The sequence below is a fragment of the Mustelus asterias genome, chromosome 23 (genome assembly GCF_964213995.1).
Source record: "Mustelus asterias chromosome 23, sMusAst1.hap1.1, whole genome shotgun sequence".
NCBI classification, from domain to species: Eukaryota; Metazoa; Chordata; class Chondrichthyes; order Carcharhiniformes; family Triakidae; genus Mustelus; species Mustelus asterias.
Genome location: NC_135823.1, coordinates 48,589,537 through 48,616,769, shown reverse-complemented (window position 1 = coordinate 48,616,769; position 27,233 = coordinate 48,589,537). Strand labels below are relative to the sequence as shown.

General features: G+C 41.1%; 1 protein-coding gene across 7 annotated transcripts in view; it reads left to right on the top strand.

Moving 5' to 3' along the window:
* Positions 1-27,233, top strand: part of crebbpb (CREB binding lysine acetyltransferase b) — a 153,755-nt gene that overhangs the window by 101,818 nt on the left and 24,704 nt on the right. For 4 of the 7 annotated variants that reach the window (XM_078240494.1, XM_078240491.1, XM_078240490.1 and 1 more), the window contains exons 19-25: positions 5,426-5,514; positions 11,630-11,710; positions 11,863-11,910; positions 16,298-16,354; positions 17,145-17,222; positions 19,578-19,645; positions 22,137-22,287. In XM_078240494.1, the coding sequence (XP_078096620.1) occupies positions 5,426-5,514; positions 11,630-11,710; positions 11,863-11,910; positions 16,298-16,354; positions 17,145-17,222; positions 19,578-19,645; positions 22,137-22,287 (572 nt within the window). The remainder of the gene's footprint in view (positions 1-5,425; positions 5,515-11,629; positions 11,711-11,862; positions 11,911-16,297; positions 16,355-17,144; positions 17,223-19,577; positions 19,646-22,136; positions 22,288-27,233) is intronic. The other 3 variants (XR_013500682.1, XM_078240493.1, XM_078240492.1) reach the window with 1 other exon arrangement.

Sequence of the window (27,233 nt, the reverse complement as noted above, 5' to 3'; positions counted from 1 at the left end):
CGTTTCTTTATTTCCCAAGCTTGGTTCAACGCAGCAAGAGAGGGTGATTTTGTTGGCGATCCAAAATCACTCTAAAATTACATCATTCTCAGTATTACAATTGTACAATTTTCAGAAGTCATTTGCCCGCCTCTCTGCTCACCCCAGCCGGGTGTGAGCCAATCATTATTAGTATGGATTATTTATCTTGGCCAATAACATTTACTGCTGGACAGCATGGGACTGCGTGATTAGTTCATGAACTCTGAGTTTCTCACAGACTCCTGATACTCTAGACTTTCCCTTATCTTGTATAATGTATGGTGTATTCATTTGACCTGTCTGAGAACTTTAGCAGTCACAGAGGTTTACCGCATGGAAACAGGCCCCTAGGCCCAACTTGTCCATGTTGCCCAGTTTTTACCACTAAGCTAGTCCCAATTGCTCGCATTTGGTCCATATCCCTCTATACCCATGTTATCCATGGAACTGTCTAAATGCTTTTTAAAAGACAAAATTGGAGAATGATAGGTCTGGCTCAAAAGTTAAAATTCTAAATTGGAGTAAGGCTAATTTTGATGCTATTAGACAGGAACTTTCAAAAGTTGGTTGGGGGAGTCTGTTGGCAGGCAAAGGAACGGCTGGTAAGTGGGAGGCTTTCAAAGTCCATTAACCAGGGCTCGGGGGAAGCACATTCCTTTCAAAGTGAAGGGCAAGGCTGGTAGAAGTAGGGAACCCTGAATGACTCGGGATATTGAGACTGGTCAAAAAGGAGGTGGTATATGTCAGGCATAAGCAGCTGGGATCAAGTGGATCCCTTGAATATAGAGTTTGTTGAAGTAAAGATGAGAGAGAAATCAGGAAGGCAAAAAGGGGATACAAGATTGTAGCTTCTACTACGGTCTCTGGCAGCTTGTTCCAGACACTCACCACCCTCTTAATGAAAAAACTGCCCCTCCGGACTCTTTTGTAACTCTCCCCTCTCACCTCAAACCTATACCCTCTACCCTAACTTTGGGAAAAGATGTTGACGATCTATCTTATCTATGCCCCTCATTATTTTATAGATCTCTATAAGATCACCCCTAAGCCTCCTACGCTCCAGGGAAAAACGTCCCAGTCTACCCAGCCTCTCATAACTCAAACTATCAAGTCCCGGTAGCATCCTAGTAAATGTTTTCTGCACTCTTTCTAGTTTAATAATATCCTTTCTATAATTGGGTGACCATATCTGTACACAGTATTCCAAATGTGGCCTTACTAATGTCTTGCACAACTTCAACAAGTCGCCCCAAGTCCTGTATTCAACGCTCTGACCAATGAAACCAAGCATGCCGAATGCCGCCTTCACCACCCTGTCCACCTTTGATTCCACTTTCAAGGAGCTATGAACCTGTACCCCTAGATCTCTTTGTTCTATAACTCTCCCCAACACCCTACCATTAACTCAGGTCCTGCCCCAATTCAATCGACCAAAATGCATCATCTCACATTTATCTAAATAAAACTCCATCTGCCATTCATCAGCCCACTGGCCCAATTGATCAAGATCCCGTTGCAATCCTAGATAACCTTTTTCACACCCACTATGCCACCAATCTTGGTGTTGTCTGCAAACTTAATAACCATGCCTCCTAAATACTCATCCAAATCATTAATATAAATGACGAATAACAGTGGACCCAGCACCGATCCCTGAGGCACACCGCTGGTCACAGGCCTCTAGTTTGAAAAACAACCCTCCGCGACCACCCTCTGTCTTCTGTTATCAAGCCAATTTTGTATCCAATTGGCTACCTCACCCTGGATCCCATGAGATTTAACTTTATACAACAACCTACCATGCAGTACTTGTCAAAGGCTTTGCTAAAGTCCATGTAGACAACATCGACTGCACTTCCCTCATCTACCTTCTTGGTTACCCCTTCAAAAAACTCAAAATTCATGAGACGTGAGTTTTCACTCGCAAAGCCATGCTGACTGTCCCTAATCAGTCCTTGCTTCTCTAAATGTCTGTAGATCTTGTCTCTCACAATACCTTCCAACAACTTACCCACTACAGATGTTAGGCTCACCGGTCTGTAGTTCCCAGGCTTTTCCCTGCAGTTCTCAAACAAAGGCACAACATTTGCCACCCTCCAATCTTCAGGCACCTCACCTGTGGCTGTCAATGATTCAAACATCTCTGCTAAGGGACCCGCAATTTCCTCCCTAGCCTCTCACAACGTCCCGGGATACATTTAATCAGATCTCGGGGATTTATCTACCTTAATGCGCTTTAAGACTTCCAGCACCACCATCTCTGTTATATGTACACTCAAGGCATCATTGTTTATTTCCCCAAGTTCTCTAACATCCATGCCTTTCTCAACAGTAAATACCGATGAGAAATATTCATTTAGGATCTCACCCATCTCTTGTGGATCCGCACATAGATGACATTGTTGATCCCTAAGAGGCCCTACTCTCTTCCTAGTTACTGTTTTGCCCTTTATGTATTTGTAGAAGCTCTTTGGATTCTCCTTTGCCTTATCTGACAAAGCAATCTTGTATCCCCTTTTTGCCTTCCTGATTTCTCTCTCAACTCTACTCCAACAACCTCTATATTCAAGGGATCCACTTGATCCCAGCTGCTTATGCATGTGATATACCATCTTTTTGACCAGAGCCTCAATATCCCAAGTCATTCAGGGTTCCCTACTTCTACCAGCCTTGCCCTTCACTTTAAAAGGAATGTGCTTCCCCTGAGCCCTGGTTAATGGACTTTTGAAAACCTCCCACCTACCAGCCATCCCTTTGCCTGCCAACAGACTCCCCCATCCAACTTTTGAAAGTTCCTGTCTAATATCATCAAAATTAGCCTTACCAGCCTTACTCCAATTTAGAATTTTAACTTTTGGGCCAGACCTATCATTCTCCATAGCTATCTTAAAACTAATGGAATTATGGTCACTGGTCCCAAAGTTATTCCTCACTAACACTTCTGTCACCTGCCCTTCCTTGTTTTCCAAAAGGAGGTCAAGTTTTGCCCCCTCTCCAGTTGGGCCATCCACATATTGAATGAGAAAATCCTCCTGAATACACTCAACAAATTTCTCTCCATCCAAGCCCCGAATGCTATGGCTGTCCTAGTCAATGTTGGGAAAGTTAAAGTCCCCTACTATTACCACTCTATTTTTCTTGCAGCCATCTGTAATCTCTTGACATATTTGCACCCAATTTCCCTCTGACTATTTGGGGGCCTGTAGTACAAACTTATTTTTAAGTTCTACCCATATAGACGCAGTGGGCGAACCGTCGAATGTATCCCCTTTCAGTAATGCCATGATGTTCTCCCTGATCAGAAATGCAACTCCCTCTCCTCTCTTACCTCCTGTTATATCTTTCCCATAGCATCTGTACCCTGGAACACTGAGCTGCCAGTCCTGTCCGTCCCTTAGCTATGTTTCAGTGATAGCTATAATATCCCACAGTACCCATCCATGCCCTGAGTTCATCTGTCTTGCCCGACTAAGTCCCATCATGCCTTAGAGCATTGTGCTATTGACCAAGGTATATGCTTTTAATTCAGAATGTTTCAAAACGTGTCCAAATTCTCTCTCTGGTTATATGTGTATCTATGCAAACAGTACCTTTGTAAGATATATTCCAGGCACTTTGTGACTTCACTCTAAATTAATCTACTCTGATTTGTTAGTCTTTTAGCCCCAAGTTATTTTAAACCCCCCTTTTACATATCCCCCCTTTTGGCCCTTGGCTAGCCCAAGATTAGGCCACTAAATAGATGTTTTTAAGGTAATATTCTCAGATTCAGGAGAATTATTCTGCAGCAAGTGGCACAGTGGTTAGCACTGCTGCCTCACAGTGCCAGGGACTCTGGTTCGATTCGTGGCTTGGGTCACTGTCTGTGTGGAGTTTGCACATTCTCCCCGTATCTACGTGGGTTTCCTCCGGATGCTCCGGTTTACTCCCATAGTCTAAAGATGTGCAGGTTAGGTGGATTGGCTATACTAAATTGCCCCTTAGTGTCAGGGGAACTAGTTAGGCTAAATGTATGGCGGTGTGGGATAGGGCCCGGGTGGGATTGTGGTCGGTGCAGACTCGATGGGCCGAATGGCCTCCTTCTGCATTGTAGGGATTCTATGATTCAAGTGTACTAACTCTTCTTTATCTAAGTGCCATCTGCTTGCCACCTTCTAAGTCGATGTTTGATGTAGCATGTTGCAATGGTAAAAAGAATTAATACTTTTCTTTAAAGAAAAGTGATTGCAGTATCACTATTATATGGGGTATAATCCAAATCCATGGGTGAATATTAACATTCAGTCCCCAGCTCCATATATTGGCCCATATGTATGAGTTTTGAAATGTTAGCACCGGGTCGTGTTTCTTAGTTAAATCGGCCTCTACCTCCCAAAGATGTTCAATGTCATGGGCCTGATTTTTTGTTTATTTATTCCAATTTATCTTAAGGTGAGGGATTTGTGCTAACTCCTTTTGCACGTATTCCTGAGCAGTTGGTAGCCATTAGTCTGGTAGAGGTTGTCTTCCTCTTCTGCCAGGGAGAATCTCACGATCGCCAATCATTATAGGCTCAGTTAAATTGGTTAATATCACATGGTGGCCCGAGAGAGTGCAGTTCGTGCTTCTTTTTTGATACGGTCTCTAGAATGTAACAAGACAAACGGTGTTCTGTATGATCACATAATTTATTACATGGCTCTTGGCCTGTAAGGACAGGGTACAGTTATAATAGGATTTGTCCCCGCACTTCAGTCTGTCTCTGATCATGGAATCCAGGCACAGCCAATTTCCATTATGGCTAGCCTTACACCTATCCTTGTTCAGGATATTTCCCATTTATCTGTACTGCCTCCATGTACGGATCCTTTAATTTGGCTTCCACTCAGTGTTCATAGTGTCCCAAATTCCTTACTTGCAATATTAGATATGTGCTATTGTCCCCAGCGTGGGGAATGTACAACATCATGCCTACAAGTAGGTGTTTATTCTGCATCTGAAGTGACACTCATAGTTAATATCAATTCTCTCATAGTCTGTGGGCCATGGTGGTCAGCCTTCATTCAGGTTATTAATTGGTCGTTGGAGACCTAATTCGGCACTCTGACTTTCCAGCTGTAAAAGGCTGCCCTGCACTTCTTGCACCATGAAGCTAGTATACATGAAGCATACTGGGAGCCTATGGCTAACTTCTGAAAGGTCCCCTTGTCTGTTTCTGAGAGCATTAATGGTGTCCTGAGAAGGCTGTATTGCCTATATTCCATGTTGCAACAGCTTGGTGTCTTTTCTCCCTATCTTGGCTGACTCCGTATCATCCTTGCACATGTTGTGTAGAGGTGAAAAGGCTGAAGTTTCTGCTTTGAAATAATTCCATCCAAAAAAAATGTAGATCACATTATATTATTGTTTTGCCTTTTCTTCACAGTACGAGTTCTCTCCTCAGACATTGTGCTGCTATGGAAAACAGCTGTGTACAATCCCTCGTGATGCCACTTATTTCAGTTATCAGAACAGGTAAGGAGTGGAGGCTAAATGTTGAGTTGAGGGAAGGAAGGGAGGGTGGCAAAGACACATAAGAAATTCTCCTCCCAGTGACAAACCAAGTTCATTACCTGGCTACAGGGAAACTTTAGGAAAATGTGATGCTTTAATACTTTTCATTTATATGCAATTACATTAGAAATGTAAGATTAATTAAAGCTATAGGAGATGGAAGCCAATAAATTTGGACCCACTGAGGGATATGATTGTGAGTTTACGGTTTTAATTTATAAGAGATTTATTTAGCTTGGTCCTTGTTTTGTCCCACATACTTTGGAGTTTATACTAAATGTACTTGTGTAGATTAGTGTGCACAAAAGAGTGTTTACAGGCTGATTTTTTGTGGGTTACGTGTTTTTGGGCTTACGGTGGCTATGAGTCAAAGGGGGAGCAGTGAAAATCTATGACTTTGTCAGAGTGTAATGAATTTTGTATTGTCATACTTTGGGTGCCTTTTGGAAATCAGACTGCTGGGAGATGTGTTTTCAGTGTCTGGAAATGTTGGTATTCATAAACTTAGTAATTTTGAAAATGAATTTACAGATGCATCCTTACTGTTCAGCTCTGAAGTGTGATCCTAAAAACTTGCATTCTGTTCTAAACGCTTGTTCCGCGTGTGTATGTACCATTATTAACATGGGTTGTTTTATAGTTTGGGGACTAAAATTTTTAACAGCTGAAATAGCAACCTGGATTGGAGGAATTGATGTTGAGTTGCTGTCATAAATGCCTGTCTGTTTCTTTGTGCTCCTGGCAATCACTGCTTATGTTTTCACTTGGTTGTGAAAGTTAAAGAATGAAGATGTGAACAGACAGGCATTCACCTGTTCACATTAATTGTATTGTATTTCAGATTCTTTATGAATGATTTCCTTAACCGCTGTCAAGTGTCTCTGATTAGAAAATATTTGTCATGTGTAGGGTGACTTGTTACAACAGTTAATATAAAAATTAGCAATATTTTTGATTGCTGCAGTCAGTAACATTTTAAGTTCTTGCTCACTGTTTGCTTTTCATTCTACCTATCTCTGCTTGAAAAAAAATTGTCTCATATTTGAGTTAGCTGTTCTAAAATCTTGTTCATGTAGCAACATTGCATAGGTTTTCTGTCCTAGGTAACATCCCATCCTCAGCCTCTTTATGTGATGTTGATTATGGGAGAGGTCACAGTGGTCCAGGAGTAGCTCCATTCACTTTAATGGTGGCTGGCACTTGAAATCAGCTGGGGAGATGATCCAGAACCACCCAGGCCTATAGGAGGAATGAAATAAACAGGCTTGTGCTGCATCACATATTAGATAAGTAGATCACTTGAGATTGAAACATGAATAAAATAGTAATGGCTACATTTAGCATTAGTCCTTCAAAGAGCTGACTAAATCAACCAATATTTCAGTTGCTTAGTAGTGTTTGTAAATTTGCAATATTGCTAAATCGCTATCCAAAATTGTATATTTATGTTAATATCATAGAAAAGGCAGTTGAGACACCACCTTGATTTTACTCTTGACTGCTGAGCATTTAATGTCTTTGTGTAATTTTTAAATTTTACCCCCAATAGTGGCAAATCATCTACTTAAGCATGAAATAGTAGCAATTAAAGGGGACTCATAAAATGGGAATATCTAGTGACTCAGTTGATCAGGTGATTTAGCCAGTTAATGCACATGGTTTGTCATCCAAGATTTCCAGTTACCAATTCTTGAGTTGGAGAATCTGTTTGAAATTGATGTAGCCAAACCTTAAACACGTTGTCTAATGTCAGCCTATTTTTGTTGCTATGTTGAACTCAGCAGTACTTGTGTGAAGAGCTGTGGCTGTATGAGCTGCAGGACGGGAAAAAAAAATGATAGGCAAGGTTTTAATTGGCACCAGCAAGGAATTCAGGATGTATTGGATACCAGTTACTGTTCTCCGTTGTTTTGCTTTTAAAACATACATACAGTGTCATCTCCAAATCTTACCCAAGCTTTAAGAAACAACTCTGCAATTATCCAGCCAAATGGTTAGCATCCATTCTCAATCAAATTAATCAAAATTCTTTAGAAATTTGACTCAGCTAATTGGGATGTATCCTCGTGAGCAGCAAATCTGCCAGTTCAGCAGCTACCATGCTGCCATTTTGATGTTTTTTATAGGATGTAATTATTGAAGGGAAATTTAAATTTATATTAATTTTATAAGTCGCTCTATACAAAAACATACCAGCTTGATTTAGTTTTGACTGCCAGAAGTTTTATTTCTTTGTGAGTATACCCATTTGACATAAGTTTTAAGTCATATGCTATTGTAACTAAATTAAATGCTCTTTTCCTTCCAGGATGTGTGCATCAATTCACTGCTGTTATTTGAGTGAGAGTGTGTGTTTGTATGTGTTTCCTGAGTATTGTACAGATAGATGAATGAACTTGCTGGTGCCATTCAGAACCTTGCAGTGAGGCAGGAGTTTGGGTGTGTGTGCATGAGGGAGCCAACAAGAGGGCGTCAGTTCATGCTCTTCATCCACCTATTGGTTGTTTCTTGTTTATTTATGGTCATGTGGACACAGTTGAATTCACAGCAGTGCCAAGTTTTTACCAGAAAGCAGTGTCTGGTTATAACTATGAACAATAATAATTTTCAACGTATGGAGTAAATTTTTGAAAGTGTGGTTCCAGTAAATGTATTTGCCTTATATAAAAAACCCCTACCAGTTAATATGTGTTTGATATCAGGGATTGTACTCAAATTTATTAAGGTACAGCCCGGTCTTTTGAAAGCAGATAGTAAATCGATCTGGACAAGTTCAGAGCCCTTCCATTTGGTGAATTCAGAATACTTACCTTTTTAAGTGACTGATTATAAAACTCCTAAAGAAAATAAAGGACTGGAATCAGTTAACAGCATTTACTTTGTGTGTTAATGACACTGGTGATTTTTTATTAGCATTATTCTGTGACTTAGAGTTCAGTTTGCTACATCACTTGTAACCTAGATGCATATAAAATCCTGCTGCCAAATTATAATTGTTTTTGTCTCAATGCAGCTTCTGGTATATTATTATAAATCACAGTCTGCATGATACTCCATTTAAGAATAAGATTTGCTAGATAATTAAATTTTACAGGAACCACACAATGTTTGCTTAGGCCTAAGGGTGCCACAATAGTGAGACTAATTATTTAACTGCAGTTAACTGTTTTTGAGAAATTGGTACTTGGAATCAGCAACTGCAGGGATCTGCTAAGTTAAATCACAGATGAGAGATTAGCTGCCACTGTTGAGCATTTGTTATGGTAGAGAATTTGCTGTTTACAGAATCTTATTATAAGTTAACACAGTAAAATGTTCTGGAAGTTGCATTTAGTCGTCATTTTGCTGCAGCACAAATGTTGGAGAGAATTACAACTCAGAAAAAGTTGCAGTATTGCAGGTTACCCTGAATATATAAAGTCCCAATAATAAACTTTCCAAGACTTTATCCTGTGAAGCAAATACTACAGTCCATCTTGAGGCTTTCAAAATAGCTTGATTTATGAGCTGCTGATGTTACAGAGCTGTAGATGGGGTTTCGCAGAGGACCATGTTTCTCTCCAGACAAGCCTATGGAGCAACAAACATGACAAAGTATCATGTCTAACATGTGAAAAAATCTAGCACAAGTAAAAGCTTCCAGCTGCCTGATCATGGAGCAGCAGAGACGCTGGAAACTTTGAACTATAGTCTGCACTCCCCTGCCTCATGGCATCCTCCTAGAATTGTGTGCATGCATGCAGGGTTATCTGTCCACAAGAACATCTTGCGGCTCAGGGTGTACTACACTGAAAAGCCTCTTTGTAGTATCAATAACTAAACCGCAAATATATGAAAAATAGAACTGCAAAGTCTGCTTTAAATAACTGGAAGTGATAAGTCTTGTTAGGGCAGGGGAAAATATTTCATTATGTGTACATGTTCCTAATTTATAAATCTCTCAAACTCTGGTTTTGTTGTCATGTAAGATTCTTGGATTGTGGCACCCTTGGTTCTAATATAGATTAACAATGAATTGGATTTAACTGCTGTGTAATTTTTGGTACTGCTTTGTGGATGCATTCACATTCCCTTTGCTCATCCCTCACCTTCAAACTCCCGTGAATCTTTGTCTTGCATAGTTACCCTCACTTTTACTACAGGTGACCAGATTTGCTTTGTTCTGTGGCCATGCAGCTTATCGCAGCCCAGCCAGCCTCTTTGTTACCTTATCACTCAAATTTTTAGCATGCGTTTGGGTTTTCTAATGGTCCAGAGTGCGCAGCAGTGGTTCCCGTTTTGATTTAGATATCAATAGTTGCTCCCAGATTAAAAGCTGACTTCTAACTAGTTCAAATTTTACATGGAGGGTTTTGGTTTTCAAGAATTTTTCTGACTTTAAAAATAAAAGCAAAACTGGAAAGAGATAACAAAAAATTACGCTACACTTGGGACAAATAAAAGCAAGCGACAGGGACTAAGGAATAGGAAAAGGCCATTCAATCCCCTGTTTTTCCATTCAATTAGATGATGGCTGATCCGTACCTCAATTGCATTTATCCAACTTTGCTCCATGTTCCTTGAAACACTTATCTAACAAAACGTTTACATCAACCGTAGTATGAAATTGACCCCTAACCTCCACAGTTTTTATGAAGAGGGGAAAGTTCCATATTTCTGCTACACTTCTGCTTCTTCTACAAGCAACCCATGAAATGGTTGTCTCAAAGGTTTTTTTGAAACATCAGCTTTGGTGTTTAACCTTGCACGGGATGCACTGGGCAATCTCAACAGATTTTTTTTTAAAAGAAAAAAAATACTCCCCCAAGAAATGGATCATCAAATATTATTTGTAGTGATTGGTCCAATATAGATTCCTCTAGCAACAAGCACTCATGACAGTTCAGAAACTCCAAATGTTATATGTTTCATGACATTCAAATATTTTGAGGATTTGAATGATGCCATGTACATTTATGATTTCTGTCAGTCTTATATAATTCTGTTTGTTGCAAGGCTGTCCTATTTTGGCAATGTGTTTGCCAAGGCATTCGATGGAATGGCTGGATGCAGGAATCAGGCCCTTTTTCGAGGGTGATTAAATTTATTTAAGGGAGGGGCACTTAAAGAACAAGTTTGGACTTTCAAAAAATAGTAACAGTTTAGTTACAGAATATTCCATGAAATGTTCTGAACTTTGGAATGATTCGCTCATACATTGCAAATTTTCTCTTATGTTTGACCTCTATTATCTGTCTGCAAATTCCAAGGCCAGGTTTCCATCACTGAACAAAGCTTTCTACCCAGGAGCATTTTTAACAAAATACAATACCTGAGCCATAAAATACTCCCTTAAGGTCTCTTATGATCATGATTTTGCAACCCAAAATGAAGTGCCTCGCCTTGGCATTTAAATCACGCTGTGCACTAGAAATTAGCAGGAAGGAAGCTTCATGCCACCACTTGTGTGGGCAAATTTTGCAACCGTCGATCAAATTTCTGCTCAGCAACGTGCAGTTCAGAATATTGATCAAGAGTTCAGCTTGCAAGCTGTATCTTAGAAAGGATTTGGGGAAGTACTCAAGCCATTGGCAATTAAGTGAAAGTATAAAAGTAAACTGGGGTTTAGTGCTGTATGGGTTATTACCATGCTATGCAAGCACTATAGCCATAAACTAGCCCAAGAAACATGCTAAAGATTGATTGATAAAAACACTAGTAATCCAAATGATGCAACATGCCCGTGAATCAAATTTTAAGGATTTAATTATGTAGTGGTGTTGCTTTTTAACCTATCCAATGAGACCAAATGCTAATCTATGCTTTGCCTTGGCTTTCTGCTCTGTGTTGTCTTGGTGTTCCGTCTTACTTTGTCTGTGCTGTTTGTTCCTCCCCTTTTTTTCTTAACCCTCCCCACCCCATTGTCCACATTGACCTGACCCAACCTGGTAAAACACTGACCTATAATCTCATCAATCAACCAACCAATCCTCTCGCCGTGGTGATCTGCCCTCCTCTGTGATTGGTGGCTCCGTTGCTGGGCTGGCTGTGTTGTGTGGACGAGCAGTTCACCCAAATATGGCCTTCTTGCTGACAGGTATCACTTCTGTGAGAAGTGCTTCAATGAGATCCAAGGCGACAGTGTCACTCTGGGTGACGATCCTGCACAACCACAAACGTAAGTAATGACTTTACTTGTTTTCTGTATGTTGCCATTTCCTGTGTAAAATGGAATTAGCAATGGCCACCTCGACCTTTTTGTGTCCACGTTTTTCAACAAATATATCCTGACCTGAGAGCTTGTTTTTCCAAATATCCCCTGCTGTGCAGGACTGGAACATGTTTGGAAACGTGGCCTAGGATGAATATCACTGAAAGGTTGGTGGGAAACTTTTACTTTACCAATTTCACAATTGCATTTGCTGAGAATTAGTGGTGGTTGTTCTATATGTTAAAAATACTGCAGTCACAATGTATTGTGCTTTGGACACTAACCTCTAAGGCAATCTGTGCAAAGGAAGGTACTTTTGGATCTTTACATCTTCCATCCAGATGTGAAATCCAGAACCTTTCTGACCATTGGGGCAGTTCTTGTAACTTGTCAGTATTCAATCACTGGTATGTTGGTCATGTCTGCAGAAAACTAAAACTTGTTAAACATTCTCTAATGAAATAAGCTTGAACATTGAACACAGCCAAGCTGAGAATTTTCCTCATTTGAAACAGCCTATTTTTGATGTGTCATTTACTCTGCAGCTTGCTCGGATGTCCTATTTCTTGTTTTGCTTACATTAATCCTCCACTCACCCCAAATAAACTGCTGTTAAGATTGCGAAATACCACTGAGTCACAATCCAGTGAAGAGTTTGGCGATTTGAACAGTAATATCCTTTCACCAAAGAAGTATGTATCTGAGTGAAATGTTGGGTACCACCTTGGTTCTTTTATCAACCATGGCTTAGAACTCTTGCCTCTGGGGTCACATGATTCCAGATTCAAATCCCACTCCCTTGAAACAAATATCAATGCTGCCACATCAGTACAGTATTGAGGAGGTGCTGCATAGTTGAAGTCTTGGTGATGATATGTCAAACCAAGGTCTTAGTGGGTGTAAAAGACCCCATGATACTATTTTGAAGAAGAGTAGGGGAGTTATCCTCGGTGTCCTGGCTGATGCATATTTTGGAATCAACATCACAAAAGAACAGTATTATTTGGTCAACATCACATTGCTATTTCTGGGAGTTTGCAGTATGCCATTTGACTGCCATGTTTCCTACATTACAACAGTGACTACATTTCAAAAGTATTTCATTGTTTTATAAAGCACTTTGGAACATCCAGTGATTGTGAAAAGTGCTATATAAATGGAATTATTTCTTGCCCTCCCATTGACAGCAGGCTTTTATACTAGAAAATGTTGCAGTCAACCCAAGTAGTCCTGTGTCTTTCTCGATAGTTCTTCCAAAGGTTTTGAAATTAGTCCTTGCCTTTTTAAACAAGAGTTTTTACTTTTCAAAATCATCAGCTTCAATTCAACCAAAGTTATCAACCTCATCTGGCCCCTAAACCACACCTTACGAGGTTTGCATTTGAAATTGGCCATGGCTTGCTTCTATATTCATTTCATTCAGACTTGGGTACTAATTTTAAAATCTGCCCATCTTGACTAGAACACTAAACAGTTTCAGACTGACAGCCTTCCACTTGTGTTCTACTGACTGTACAGCATTGTTCATCTTATTTTCTACTCTGTACCCACTGGTAGCATTATGTACCAAGTTTCACCATTACCTATTTTTACACAATGTTCATGTCAGCTTTATTCCCCAACATGGCCTCATGTCAGCACCTTTCACAATAATTTTCTAACTTCTGTTCATTTTGTGGACCACCAAACTAACTGTAGGTACACAGACACTTAAAGTAGCTCGAGTTCAGAGCATTTTTTAAAGTCTTTGTTCTCCTGAGGTAAAATCATTGTAATGAAGTGTGTAATTACATAAAGCCTTCACAATGATTAATTTCAAAAGTAATTCATTGTGTGAAGAATTTTGTATGCAGTTCTATATAAATGCAAGTTTATTGTCAAGGTGTTCAGTTCCTGAACCATCAGGTATGGCCTTGGGATTGAAATCCAACATCATCTTTCCTGTTTAAGACTTTGGGGAAAAGTAGAATGTTACAGCAATTTCCCCTGAGCAGAGTTGGATCCAGTCACATGAATAGACTTTGTCTAGAAACAACCCATCTTACTTTTAATAAGTGATTTGGCTCAATGAATGGCTTGACTCTACTGTCAAGCTAATCAAGACAAACCATTTTCTGAGGTGATTTTTTTTTAATATTGTGGATTAGAAATGTTGTTTCTTATGTTTTTACAATTCTCATCCAATATCATCCTTAAAATCCAGCCAGGAATGATGGCTGTAGTTCTGGTAACTGCATCAACCATAATCACACACTTCTTAGATCTGTTGACCTTCATTGTCAATTCACTCAGCTAACGTGCCATGCATACAGTAGATTGGAATGCAAACTGGAGAAGACAAATGGCTGAAAAAATATATTTACCAGTTAAGTGAGTGGGCAACAAGGTGGAATATAGTGTGAGGAAGTGGCGGTTATTCACTTTGCTTTTAAGTATGGAAAAGCAGAATATTTTTAAAAAGACATGAAGCTTAGAAATGTTGATATTCAGCAAGACCTGTGTGTACTCATACAAGGAACACAAAGTTAGCATGCAGGCACAGCAAGCAATTAGGAAAACAAAACACATTTTGGCATTTAATGCAAGGGGATAGTACAAGAATAAAGAAGCCTTGCTACAATTGTACAAGGCATTGGTGAGGCCACACCTGGAATATATAGTGTGCAGTTTTGATCTCCATATTTAAGGAAGGATATCCTCACATTGAAGACAGTGCAATGAAAATTCACTAGATTGGTTCCTGGAATTGGGGGTTGTCCTATGATGAAAGGCAGAATAAATTGGATCTATATTCTCTGCAGTTTAGGAGAATGAGAGATAATCTCCTTGAAATATTCAAGATTATGAAGGGGCCTGACAGAGTAGAAACCAATAGGTTGTTTCCCCTGAGGAATATAGAACATGGTTTCTGAATAAGGGGTTTATTATTTAGGACTGAGATGAAGAGAAATTTCTTCATTCAAAAGTTGTGGATCTTTGGAATTCTCTGCTCCAGAAAGTTGTGGATGTGCTATCATTGAATCAGTTCAAGGCTGAGATGGACAGATTTTTGATCCCATAGGGAATCAAGGGATAGTAAAGTGGAGTTGAAGACAAAGGTCAGACAGTGTCATATTGAATGGAGGAGCAGGCTTAATGAGCTGTATGATCATCTTCTATTTCCTATGTCTTAGATGGAAGGGCCGATGCCAGCTCTATGTCATGGTATTGCTCTTAAAAATTCCAGCTGCCTGGTATTTCCACACCCAGTTGTCCTCTAGAAATGCTTATACAGTATTTAAAAGTTTTACAGGGCAGATCAGAAACCATTGCTGCCAGGACAATTGCAGCTTCTTGATCATGAAGTCCCATTTTAGTTTGCAGAAGGTGTATGTAGTAATTCATATAATGGAATCTTGCACACAGAAGGAGGCCATTTGGCCCATCATGACTTTGCTGACTCTCTGAAACTGCTAACCAGTTAGTCCCCTTTCCCCTGCTCTTTCTCCATAGCCCTGTACTTTCTTTCCCTCCGTCAATTACTTAGCCAATTTCATTTTCAACATTACAATTGAATGAGCATGTACTTCCCTCAGATGCGCTTAACTGGCTAGTTTTTTTAAAAAGGTTTTCCTCTCACCTCTGGTTCTTTTGCTAATTGAGGTAGAAGCTGCCACCTACTTTAGTCAGGGGATTCAATTCACAAACACTCAATATTTGAGCTCATCGAAAGTGCCTGGAAAATTTACCTCCTTGACTGATATGGTGAAGATAGTTCCTTGTTCTGTAAATGCTTGTTCTAGATTCTCCTGAGTCATTGCTGCTTTGTGACTTATTTTCACTTGTTTCAATGCTTGAATGTACTTTTGCTCACAGTTGGTGTGCATTGTACTTTGAAGGATTCCGCCCGTCATCCATTTCGTATTTGATATTTATTGAGAGAAACTGAAAAGTCAGATCAGAAATTTTGACCTTGAGAAAGGTCTGCCTCAAGTTTCATTTCCTCAGAAAATTGAGAGTCAGAGTTTTGCCTCCCACCATTGCTGCAACTTGAGATTTGAGTTGCAACATCAGCCAAGTCCCTTGTTTGCACCATGAAGAATGCTTGCGTGCTTATGCAGTTGGCAAATAAATATTATCACAACTTCATTTTTTATTGGCATTAGGCAATTTCTTCTTACTGATTTGCACGTGAAAGTATGTTATTTTCCATGATTGCAGGGTTTTGCTTGAAAGTAGTTCTGTTAGATTTTCTGTCACTTCCCCCTAAGGAGTGAGAGTTCGTTAAGTGCAATGCATCCCAAGTTGTTGTCTTGAACCTCTTAATGACTTTTTCAGACGTTGCATGTAAAGGTCTGGGTGCTCGGAATCTGCCTGTACATTGGATAACATGTGTAGCAAACAAAATGGAACGTTGTATGCAGGTCTGGAGGATATTCGGGGTTGACAAGGGTTGGGGAAGCATGCAGATATAGTAAATTATGTAAGCACTGTCTTAAGAATCTAGAGTGGAGACGAAATGTAGTATATGGCTTTATGAATCAGAACCCCTCACTGAATTTTCTTTTCTAACAGAACCATTTCAAAAGATCAGTTTGAAAAGAAGAAAAACGATACATTGGATCCTGAGCCGTAAGTACCCAGCTTATTCATTTTCCTGGTCACCTTGGCTGGAATTTTCGCATAGCAAGAACTGCATATTTCAGATAAAGCTCGGCACAACATCGTGGGCCGAAGGGCCTGTTCTGTGCTGTACTGTTCTATGTTCTATGCATCCTATGCTCATTTGGAGCCTCTCCCAAACCACATTTCCATTTGATTGGCAGATAGTACTCTGTTACTCCAAGGTGGGACGACTTCTTGGTAGAGGGTAGACACCTCACTTCAAACCAAATAAAGACCAATGGCCATTAAATGGCTCTGGGACCAACCAGCCAAGTGGAGGGGGATTGCCCCTTGACTTTTACATCAGGAGTGGGGATCCCACTTTAATCATAAAATTCAGCCCCTGGATTTATTATTTGACCTCTAGTTCGTTTCTTTTTCCTAGATTGCCAGTTGTCACCTTGATCACTTAATAGTTTTTCCAGCCTTCCTGTTCCAGTTGAATTTTGTGATTGCAGTTATGCGCATTGTTCAGCGATTGCTAACAAATTATTCTAATTTTAATTATTCAGACAGTTTGCAGTTATATTATCCTATTTTGCAGTAATGAGAACAGTTTGTCTGTATAGCATGCAACAAACAATACTTTTCACTGTATACTAATGCATGTGACAGTAATAAATCAAATCAAAGCTCACTAGATTATATGTAGCCCTATTTTGTTGCTCTAAAATTGAGTTGCATGTTTGGTATGGTTATCAACTTTGATTAACAAAGTGCAAAACTGGGCACCTAACATTTTATTTTCTCATTTTAGCTTTGTTGAATGTAAAGAATGTGGTCGCAAAATGCATCAAATCTGCGTTCTCCATAATGAAACTATCTGGCCTTCAGGGTAGGTGATAATTTTGGGTCATTAGGTGACCTGCTTTAAAATTGATTTTTGAGTTAAAACTTTCCCATCGCGACAGATTCTTATTAAGAGCCCATTTGAGGACAGCTCGGTGGCACAGTGGTTGGGGGCGCATGGTGGTTAGCACTGCTGCCTCACAGCACCAAGGATCCAGGTTCAATTACGGCCTTGGATGACTATCTTTGGAGTTTGCACGTTCTCCCCGTCTCAGTGTGGGTTTCCTCCGGGTGCTCCGGTTTCCTCCCACAATGCAAAGATGTGCGGGTTAGATTGATTGGCCATGCTAAATTGCTCCTTGGTGTCAGAGAGATTAAGAGGGTAAATATATGGGGTTACGGGGATAGGACCTGGGTGGGATTGTTGTTGGTGCAGGCTCGATGAGCCAAATGGCCTCCTCCTGCACTGTAGATTCTATGATATCAATTTCCCAGCATACTGACCCTCCTTTCATCCCATTAAATTTCTCTGTTTCTTAAATAAGTTAGGTGTACTGCCCTCGACCTCTCTGGCAACCCATTCCAATTGTTGGATAATCCTGTTTGATAAATCTTACCTGACAGCATATCTAAAGTAGGTTTTACTTTATCCTGTATCTCATACCTATAGTTCCTTGATGTGATGTCTCTTTATGAGGCCGAAGAACCCTAACCAAGTCATTCTTGTGGCTTTTAACATGTGGCTCAACATGACCTTAGTCAGAGTGAAGCCCTTTTGTTATGTCACCAGAACCACACGTGAAACTCCTGGGCAACTGCATTGCCACCGTGACCTCAGGGGGGTTGATGTTGAACTTGATTGATTTGCCACTGGAATGTAGCATCCTTTTTGCTTTGTTTTTCTGCTGACATTCTTCAGATACAATGAGTGGCAAGTGACCAAATACCCTTAACACGTGTCATCTATGAATCTATCTACTTTTTATTGTGACTGGGATCATTGAAACATATGTATCTGAGAAGTCTTTACAGGATAGGATCTGAGCAGATGTTTCCCCTCATGGGATCATCTAGAACTAGTCGGCACAGTTTCAAAATAAGGGGTCTTCCATTTAAGAGAGAGTTGAGGAAGAAGTTCTTCTTTCAGAGGATTATTGGAATTCTCTACCCCTGAGGGCGATGGAAACTGGCTCATACATATCCACAGTTGAGTTAGACAGCTTTTTCATCAACAAAATCGACGTTTATGGGAGAGGTCAGAAAAAAACTGGAGTTAAGGTCACAATCCGATCTGCCAAATCTTACTGAATGGTGGGATCAGGTTCAAGGGATCATTGAATTACTCTTGCTCCAATTCTTGTGTTCTTATGGATTCCAAGTGTTCTAAGTATACCAGCAAAGGGTCAAAAACCACCAACTTGTATTTGTACATCCCGTTATACGTTGTGGTTGCCACAGTGAATATCCTTGATGTATGTCAAAACTAAGGTGGTGTAGGATAGAATACTGGAACTAGTCTTCATTTGCTTACAAGTTTTACTTGCAGCGATGCACATTGTGTACCATGCATCTCCAACAAAAAACATGCATATGCACAGGCAAGTCCCCAACACCTGAATACAATGAACATCTATCTGATATTCAATTAACATTCCTTGTTACAACCATGCTGAGGTTTCTTTACTTTAATCAAGTTTTAATCCCTGTCTTCAATTAAAATGATGTGACTTTATGATAGTGTATCTTCTTTAGGGATTCAAGGTAAATTGTATGGCTTAATAATTGCCTCCCTGCAGTCCAGGTCATTTTGGGATATCACCTCAGAAATAATCTGTGCTGGTCAAACAAGATCTCCATCATAATACCCCACCTGCTTGTGAAACTGTTTCAGTTGTTATAAATTGTGATGCCCTACTTAGTCAACAACTTCTCTGCCAATGAAGTCTGAATTTGCAGGCAATTAGTAACACATGGGCATCAAAGCTCCTGACTTGCAATATTCAGACAAACTCATTTAAGTTCTATTATGCATACTTGTTTTGCTACTTGATCAGTTCCACAAAGCTAATGAAACTCGAGTATTTTGCCGCAGTCAGCTCCTAAATTAGGCTCATCTGGGGGCAACAGAAGGAAGGACTTTGCTTTGGGGCCTAATATGTCCATTTAGTTTTTTTCAATACCTCTCTGTAATTTTGCTGAATGATTAAAGTTTTCTGTTTTCCTCTAACTGATCTGGTATTTGCTTATAAAATCTTAATGAGTGACTAAATCCATTACAAATTAGTTGGTGCAGCTGGTATGCTGCCAATTAAAAGCAATTATCTATTATACGTGGGAAATTAATTTAAAAGTTTAGTTTTTGTCTTTTAGAACAAACCATTTTTAATATTTCTCTCTACAGATTTGTTTGTGACAATTGCTTAAAGAAAACTGGCAAAACTAGGAAAGAGAACAAATTCAGCTCTAAAAGTAAGTATTTATATACACTTTAGCTCATTCTGCGGTGGACTGGTATCACTGGCATTTAATTAACAGCTAAAATGGCTTATTTAGTGAATTTAAATCTCTATGCGTATTACACTTGTGGTTATTGTGCTGCTGCTCCTTGGATCCCAATTTTTACCATTTATCATCTTTGGGTTCTGAAGAGTCGATGAATGAAAACCATGGAGCCTTTGATCAAAACCTCTGAGTACTTTGTGAGGTGAATTTTACAGCACACTGTAATGCCCAAGACTGAAACAAGTTGGAGAGAAGAGTTGGAATAGGTAGGAAACAGGATAATTTAAGTTGAAATAAGAAATAAGTCAATTGAGAAAGGAGAGAAAATGTCACAAAAGAACATGTACAGGAATTGCCATTGAAGGTCATGGAGCAGCAGCTGAACTTTTTTCTTAAACTGTCAGCTATAGCTCAGTTGGTAGCGCACTTGCCTCGGAATCACAAGGTTTTAGATTCAAATCACACTACAGGGCTTAAGCACAAAAATCAAGGCTGACACTCAACTGCAGGGTGCATTACACTGTGAGCGATGCCATCTTTTGGATGAGACATTAAACCAAGGTCCCATCTGCCTGCTCGAGTGAATGTAATAGATCCCATGGCACTATTTCAAAGAAGCGCAGTTATTTCCTGGCCGATATTTATCCCTCAATCAATTTCACAAAAATCAGGTTATCTTATTATCATATTGCTGTTTGTGCGAGTTTGCTGAGTGTAAAGTAGTTGTATTGTTTCCTACATTACAACTACACTTCAAAAATTGCTTCATTGGCTGTGAAGCACTTTGAGATGTCAGAAGCTGTGGAAAGCATAAAAATGCAAGTCTTTGTTTTAAAGGTCAATACCTGTTTTGAACCCATTACCTCTTGACCTGGATGAGAGTCAGAGAGCCAGAGATTTTCAGAGACTGTATTCCGCTTTATGAAACTTGCAGCCATCAGGGTGAAGGATTGATATCTCTGACCAGAGCAATACTGAGTTACTATATGTTATTTTATGTTTAGGTGTCTTTCTGTAAGACTATGAAATTAGTATTTGGTTCTAGAACCTTGGGTTGGATGCAATTAAGTCGAGTTGTAACTATTGCACAAAGGTGACAAAAACCATTACACGATAAACCTAGCCTGGGAATTTCCATGGAGCCTATCGGGGAATTTGGGCCATCTTCCAGCAATAAACTTGAGAAAAATCCTTTTCACCATGAGTGATCAATATCTGCAATGCACTGCCTGAGGCTGTGGAGGAATTAGATAACTAGCTGAACAGAAAAAAAAGTTGCAGAGTTATGGGGAAAGGGCAGGGAGAATGAGTTGTTCTTGTAGAGAGCTGCACAGACTCGATAGTTTGAGTGTCCTCCTATGCTGTAACCATTCTGTGATTAGACCAACATTGACCCTAACCAGTTAGTTAGAAACTAGATCTCATTTAATCTGTGATTGCCACTACAGTTAAATAGCCGTAAACCAATAAATACACAGTTGAGTAGGATGTCAGTAGGCCTCACCCGTGTTTTATGCTTTGAAGGTTCATGTCTGAAACATCCAGGGAGCACATGGATTTGACAGCATAAAATTGCTACGTGAATAGGAACATGGTATCATGTTTGAGCAATTTCTGCATTACGTGCCTGCTGTGTAGTTCCCTGCAACCATAGCTTTGAAATATACAACACAATGTCAAAGTGACTCAGAGACACTGGAATTTGAAATAATGTGACAGTGCAGTAGAGGACACTGTCTTTTAGGTAATCAAATTAGAACTTGGCTGAATTAAATGTGGATTGATTAAAAAAATTAATGAATGCTGCTTGGTAAAAGCCTTTGAGTTGAAGAATATAATTTTAAACTCTCAAATAATCATATGCATAGTCACCAATTGATCTATTGGAATTTCACCCAAGAAACTCTATATAAGCTAATCACTATTACATTGTCACTATTCACCAAAATTCTCTCTTGTGCCAGCTGCACCTGCAATCTTTCTCCTTTCACCAATTTGATCAAACTCTTGTCCACCCATTCTCAGTGCCAGCTCGCGTTGATTTTAAAGCTGTATCTATCCGACTGGGCTACTCCTTGTGGGAAGCTGCACTACAATAGTGAGGTGAGCCAGGCCATACCACCAGGAGCTGTTGGTAATATGGTGCTACTGCATCTACTATGACAGAATTGCTTTATTATATAGAAATCATGAGGCAAACTATGATCCGTCTATAACATAGCCATCTCCCTTTTATACCAAATAGGGACAAAAGATCCTGGTGCGTAAATATCTATCAATAGATTTTAGATCCTGTACAATATGGCTGCCACACTTCAAATATCATATTGCTTTCTATTACCTAATGATCATAATGTACCTTCCAGGAAATCAGAGGTTCTCCTAACTTGAGGAAAGGGTGAACTGAATTTCACTCTTGTTTCTGATGCGTTTGCTTATGTTGAATTTCTTTTCACAGGGTTACAAACGACCAGGTTAGGGAATCATTTAGAAGACAGAGTGAACAAATTTCTGCGACGCCAGAACCATCCAGAGGCAGGGGAAGTGTATGTTCGTGTGGTATCCAGTTCAGATAAAACTGTGGAAGTTAAACCAGGAATGAAAAGCAGGCAAGTAAAGCAAGCACCTGGGAGTGCATAAGTACATTCTCTGTACATGAAACACTGAAAGATCTGTTGACGTGACAGTTTTATTATTATTTTCTATCCAAGAAAACTCCAGAATGCTGAACTTGGTGCCTGCAGATGGTGATGTGGGAAGGCAGCATGTAGATCAAGAAGAGGAGGTAGTCACAGATAAATGATGCAGATAGGACAAGGAGGGTAATACACCAGAGTAATTCATTCATTTTAATTAATGGCAGAAGTGAGTCTCATGGGATTTTGAGTGGAATGATTACTGTCCTGGGAGCAGTGATACATGTTAAACTCAGATAGCCAGGTGAAGGCTAAAACGCTGGTGCCAAGTATTTATACACTTTCAAGCTTTCGTTATGAGTCAAGAATAATAATGCACCTCCAACTCAACGACCACAGTTTCAGCCTGGTCCTGTATGTATGAGCAAGGTGAGTCCTCAATTAATGCCCACCACCTGAATACAATTGAAAACCCCAGTTAATATACAATTAACAGTATGTCCAAGGACCTTGGAGGAAAGTGAGGCTGAAGGTGGAATGGTGGTTGGAGGATCAGTAGTTTGCGATGATTTTCTTGAGAGGAGATGAAGTGTTATTGGGGAATGTTTAAACTAGATTTGCAGGGGGGTGGGAACCAGAGTGCCAGAGCAGATAGTGGAGCAGGGGTAAAAAGACAGGTTAGTTCAAGCAAAATCACAAATGGAAGGGTAGAGTGTGGTGGAAATAATTTTTTGAGGTGTGTCTATTTCAATGCCAGGAGTATTGTAGGGAAGGCAGATGAGCTGAAGGCGTGGATAGACACGTGGAAATATGACATTATAGCCATTAGTGAAACTTGGCTACAGGAGGGGCAGGACTGGCAGCTCAATGTTCCAGGGTTCCAATGTTTCAGGCGGGATAGAGGCAGAGGGATAAAAGGTGGGGGGGTGGCATTGTTGGTCAGGGAAAATGTTACAGCGGTACTCAGGCAGGATAGATTAGGGAGCTTGTCTACAGAGGCCCTATGGGTGGAGCTGAGAAACAGGAAAGGTATGACCACATTAATGGGCTTGTATTATAGACCACCCAATAGTCAGCGAGAATTGGAGGAGCAAATCAGCGGAGAGATAGCTGACAACTGCAAGAAACACAAAGTTGTGATAGTAGGGGATTTTAATTTTCCACATATAGATTGGGACTCGCATACTGTTAAAGGTTTAGACGGGGTAGAGTTTGTAAAATGTGTTCAGGAGAATTTTCTATATCAGTATATAGAGGTGCCAACTAGAGAGGATGCGATATTGGATCTCCTATTGGGAAATGAGTTAGGGCAGGTGATGGATGTGAAACTGGAAAAAGGCCAAATTTGATGAAATGAGAAGGGATCTGGGAAGTGTGGATTGGCACAGGCTGTTCTCTGGTAAGGATGTAAATGGAAAGTGGGAGGCCTTCAAAGGAGAAATTTTGAGAGTGCAGAGTTTGTATGTTCCTGTCAGGATTAAAGGCAAAGTAAATAGGAAGAAGGAACCTTGGTTCTCGAGGGAGATTGTAACACTGATTAAGAGGAAGAGAGAGTTGTATGAAATGTACAGGCAGCAAGGAACACATCAGATGATCGAGGAGTATAAAAAGTGCAAGAAGCTACTTAAGAGGGAAATCAGGAGGGCTAAAAGAAGACATGAGGTTGCTTTGGCAGACAGAGTGAAGGAAAATCCAAAGAGCTTCTATAGGTATGTTAGGAGCAAAAGGATAGTGAGGGATAAAATTGGTCCTCTTGAAGACCAGAGTGGTAGACTGTGTATGGAACCAAAAGAGATGGGGGAGATACTAAATGGTTTTTTTGCATCCGTATTTACTGAGGAAACGGGCATGGAGTCTACGGAAATAGGGCAAACTGGTAGGGAGGCCATGGAACCGTTACAGATTAAAGGGGAGGAGGTGCTCGCTGTCTTGAGGCAAATCCGAGTGGATAAATCCCCAAGACCGGACAGGGTATTCCCACGGACCTTGAGGGAAGCTAGTGTTGAACTTGCAGGGGCCCTGGCAGACATATTTAAAATGTCAGTATTCACAGGGGAGGTGCCGGATGATTGGAGGGTGGCTCATGTTGTTCCGTTGTTTAAAAAAGGTTCCAAAAGAAATCCGGGAAATTATCGGCCAGTAAGTTTGACGCCGGTGGTGGGCAAGTTATTGGAAGGTGTGATAAGGGATAGGATCTACAAATATTTGGATAGACAGGGACTTATTAGGGAGAGTCAACATGGCTTTGTGCGTGGTAGGTCATGTTTGATCAATCTATTAGAGTTTTTCGAGGAGGTTACCAGGAAAGTGGATGAAGGGAAGGCGGTGGATGTTGTCTACCTGGATTTCAGCAAGGCCTTTGACAAGGTCCCTCATGGGAGGTTAGTTAGGAAGGTTCAGTCGCTGGGTATACATGGGGAGGTAGTAAATTGGATAAGACACTGGCTCAATGGAAGAAGCCAGAGAGTGGTTGTGGAGGATTGCTTCTCTGAGTGGAGGCCTGTGCCTAGTGGTGTGCCGCAGGGATCGGTGTTGGGTCCATTGTTGTTTGTCATCTATATCAATGATCTGGATGATAATGTGGTAAATTGGATCAGCAAGTTTGCTGATGATACAAAGATTGGAGGTGTAGTGGACAGTGAGGAAGGTTTTCAAAGCTTGCAGAGGGATTTGGACCAACTAGAAAAATGGGCTGAAAAATGGCAAATGGAATTTAACGCAGACAAGTGTGAGATATTGCACTTTGGAAGGACAAACCAAAGAAGAACGTACAGGGTAAATGGTAGGACTCTGAAGAGTGCAGTTGAACAGAGGGATCTGGGAATACAGGTTCAGAGTTCCCTAAAAGTGACGTCACAGGTGGATAGGGTCATAAAGAGTGCCTTTGGTACATTGGCCTTTATAAATCGGAGTATCGAGTATAAAAGTTGGAGTGTTATGGTAAGGTTATATAATAAGAAGTTTAACAACACCAGGTTAAAGTCCAACAGGTTTATTTGGTAGCAAAAGCCACACAAGCTTTCGAGGCTCTAAGCCCCTTCTTCAGGTGAGTGGGAATTCTGTTCACAAACTTATAAAGACACAGACTCAATTTACATGAATAATGGTTGGAATGCGAATACTTACAACTAATCCAGTCTTTAAGAAACAAAACAATGGGAGTGGAGAGAGCATCAAGACAGGCTAAAAAGATGTGTATTGTCTCCAGACAAGACAGCCAGTGAAACTCTGCAGGTCCACGCAACTGTGGGAGTTACAAATAGTGTGACATGAACCCAATATCCCGGTTGAGGCCGTCCTTGTGTGTGCGGAACTTGGCTATCAGTTTCTGCTCAGCGACTCTGCGCTGTCGTGTGTCGCGAAGGCCGCCTTGGAGAACGCTTACCCGAATATCAGAGGCCGAATGCCCGTGACCGCTGAAGTGCTCCCCAACAGGAAGAGAACAGTCTTGCCTGGTGATTGTCGAGCGGTGTTCATTCATCCGTTGTCGCAGCGTCTGCATAGTTTCCCCAATGTACCATGCCTCGGGACATCCTTTCTTGCAGCGTATCAGGTAGACAACGTTGGCCGAGTTGCAAGAGTATGTACCGTGTACCTGGTGGATGGTGTTCTCACGTGAGATGATGGCATCTGTGTCGATGATCCGGCACGTCTTGCAGAGGTTGCTGTGGCAGGGTTGTGTGGTGTCTTGGTCACTGTTCTCCTGAAGGCTGGGTAGTTTGCTGCGGACAATGGTCTGTTTGAGGTTGTGCGGTTGTTTGAAGGCAAGAAGTGGGGGTGTGGGGATGGCCTTGGCGAGATGTTCGTCTTCATCAATGACATGTTGAAGGCTCCGGAGAATCCATATTCTCAACTTGCGCTCAGGACGCAGACCAACTGCGAAACTCTGCCAAGCAGACGAGACAAAGGAACTACACCATCTACATGCACACCAAGAACAGGAAACTTGAGAAACTCGGCATCACCACCAGCAGCAACCAAGCCTCCCCCGGTACCACAGTAGAAAACAGTACCACTGCAGGGAAGTCCATTGTCAACTTGTCCGACTACACACTTCAACCAGATGAAATCGAAGTTCTCAGCCGAGGGCTTAATTTTTGCCCCACCACCAAAATAGACCCCATCAGTCTCGCAGCAGACACAGAGGAATTCATCAGGCGAATGAGGCTGAGGGAGTTCTTCCACAAACCCCAAGAGGCCAACAACGAACACAATGAGACAGCCAATGAACCGGAACAGCCGACAGAGAGATCCGCAGTGCATCCGAAGAGGAAAGAGTCGAATTGGACTCCTCCGGAAGGCCGCTGCCCTCGACTTGACATGTATGCCCAAGCCGTCAGGAGGTGCGTCAACACCAAGTTCATCAGCCGCACTCACAAGACAGCCCCGAACATCACCCAAGCACAACGTAACGCCATCCACGCTCTCAAGACCAACCGCAACATTGTCATCAAACCAGCAGACAAAGGAGGGGCCATCGTCATACTGAACAGAACGGATTACTGCAAAGAAGTGTACCGACAACTCAACAACGAGGAACACTACAGACAGTTACCTGCAGATCCGACCAAAGAACACACCCGTCAACTCAACACTCTGATCAAGACCTTTGATCCGGACCTTCAGAACACCCTCCGTGCTCTCATCCCACGTACTCCCCGCGTTGGAGATCTCTACTGCCTCCCGAAGATACACAAGGCAAACACACCCGGCCGTCCCATCGTATCGGGCAATGGGACCCTGTGCGAGAACCTCTCCGGCTATGTCGAGGGCATCCTGAAACCCATTGTACAAAGAACCCCCAGCTTTTGTCGCGACACGACGGACTTCCTACAGAAACTCGGCACACATGGAGCAGTTGAACCAGGAGCGCTCCTCGTCACAATGGATGTCTCAGCACTCTACACCAGCATCCCCCA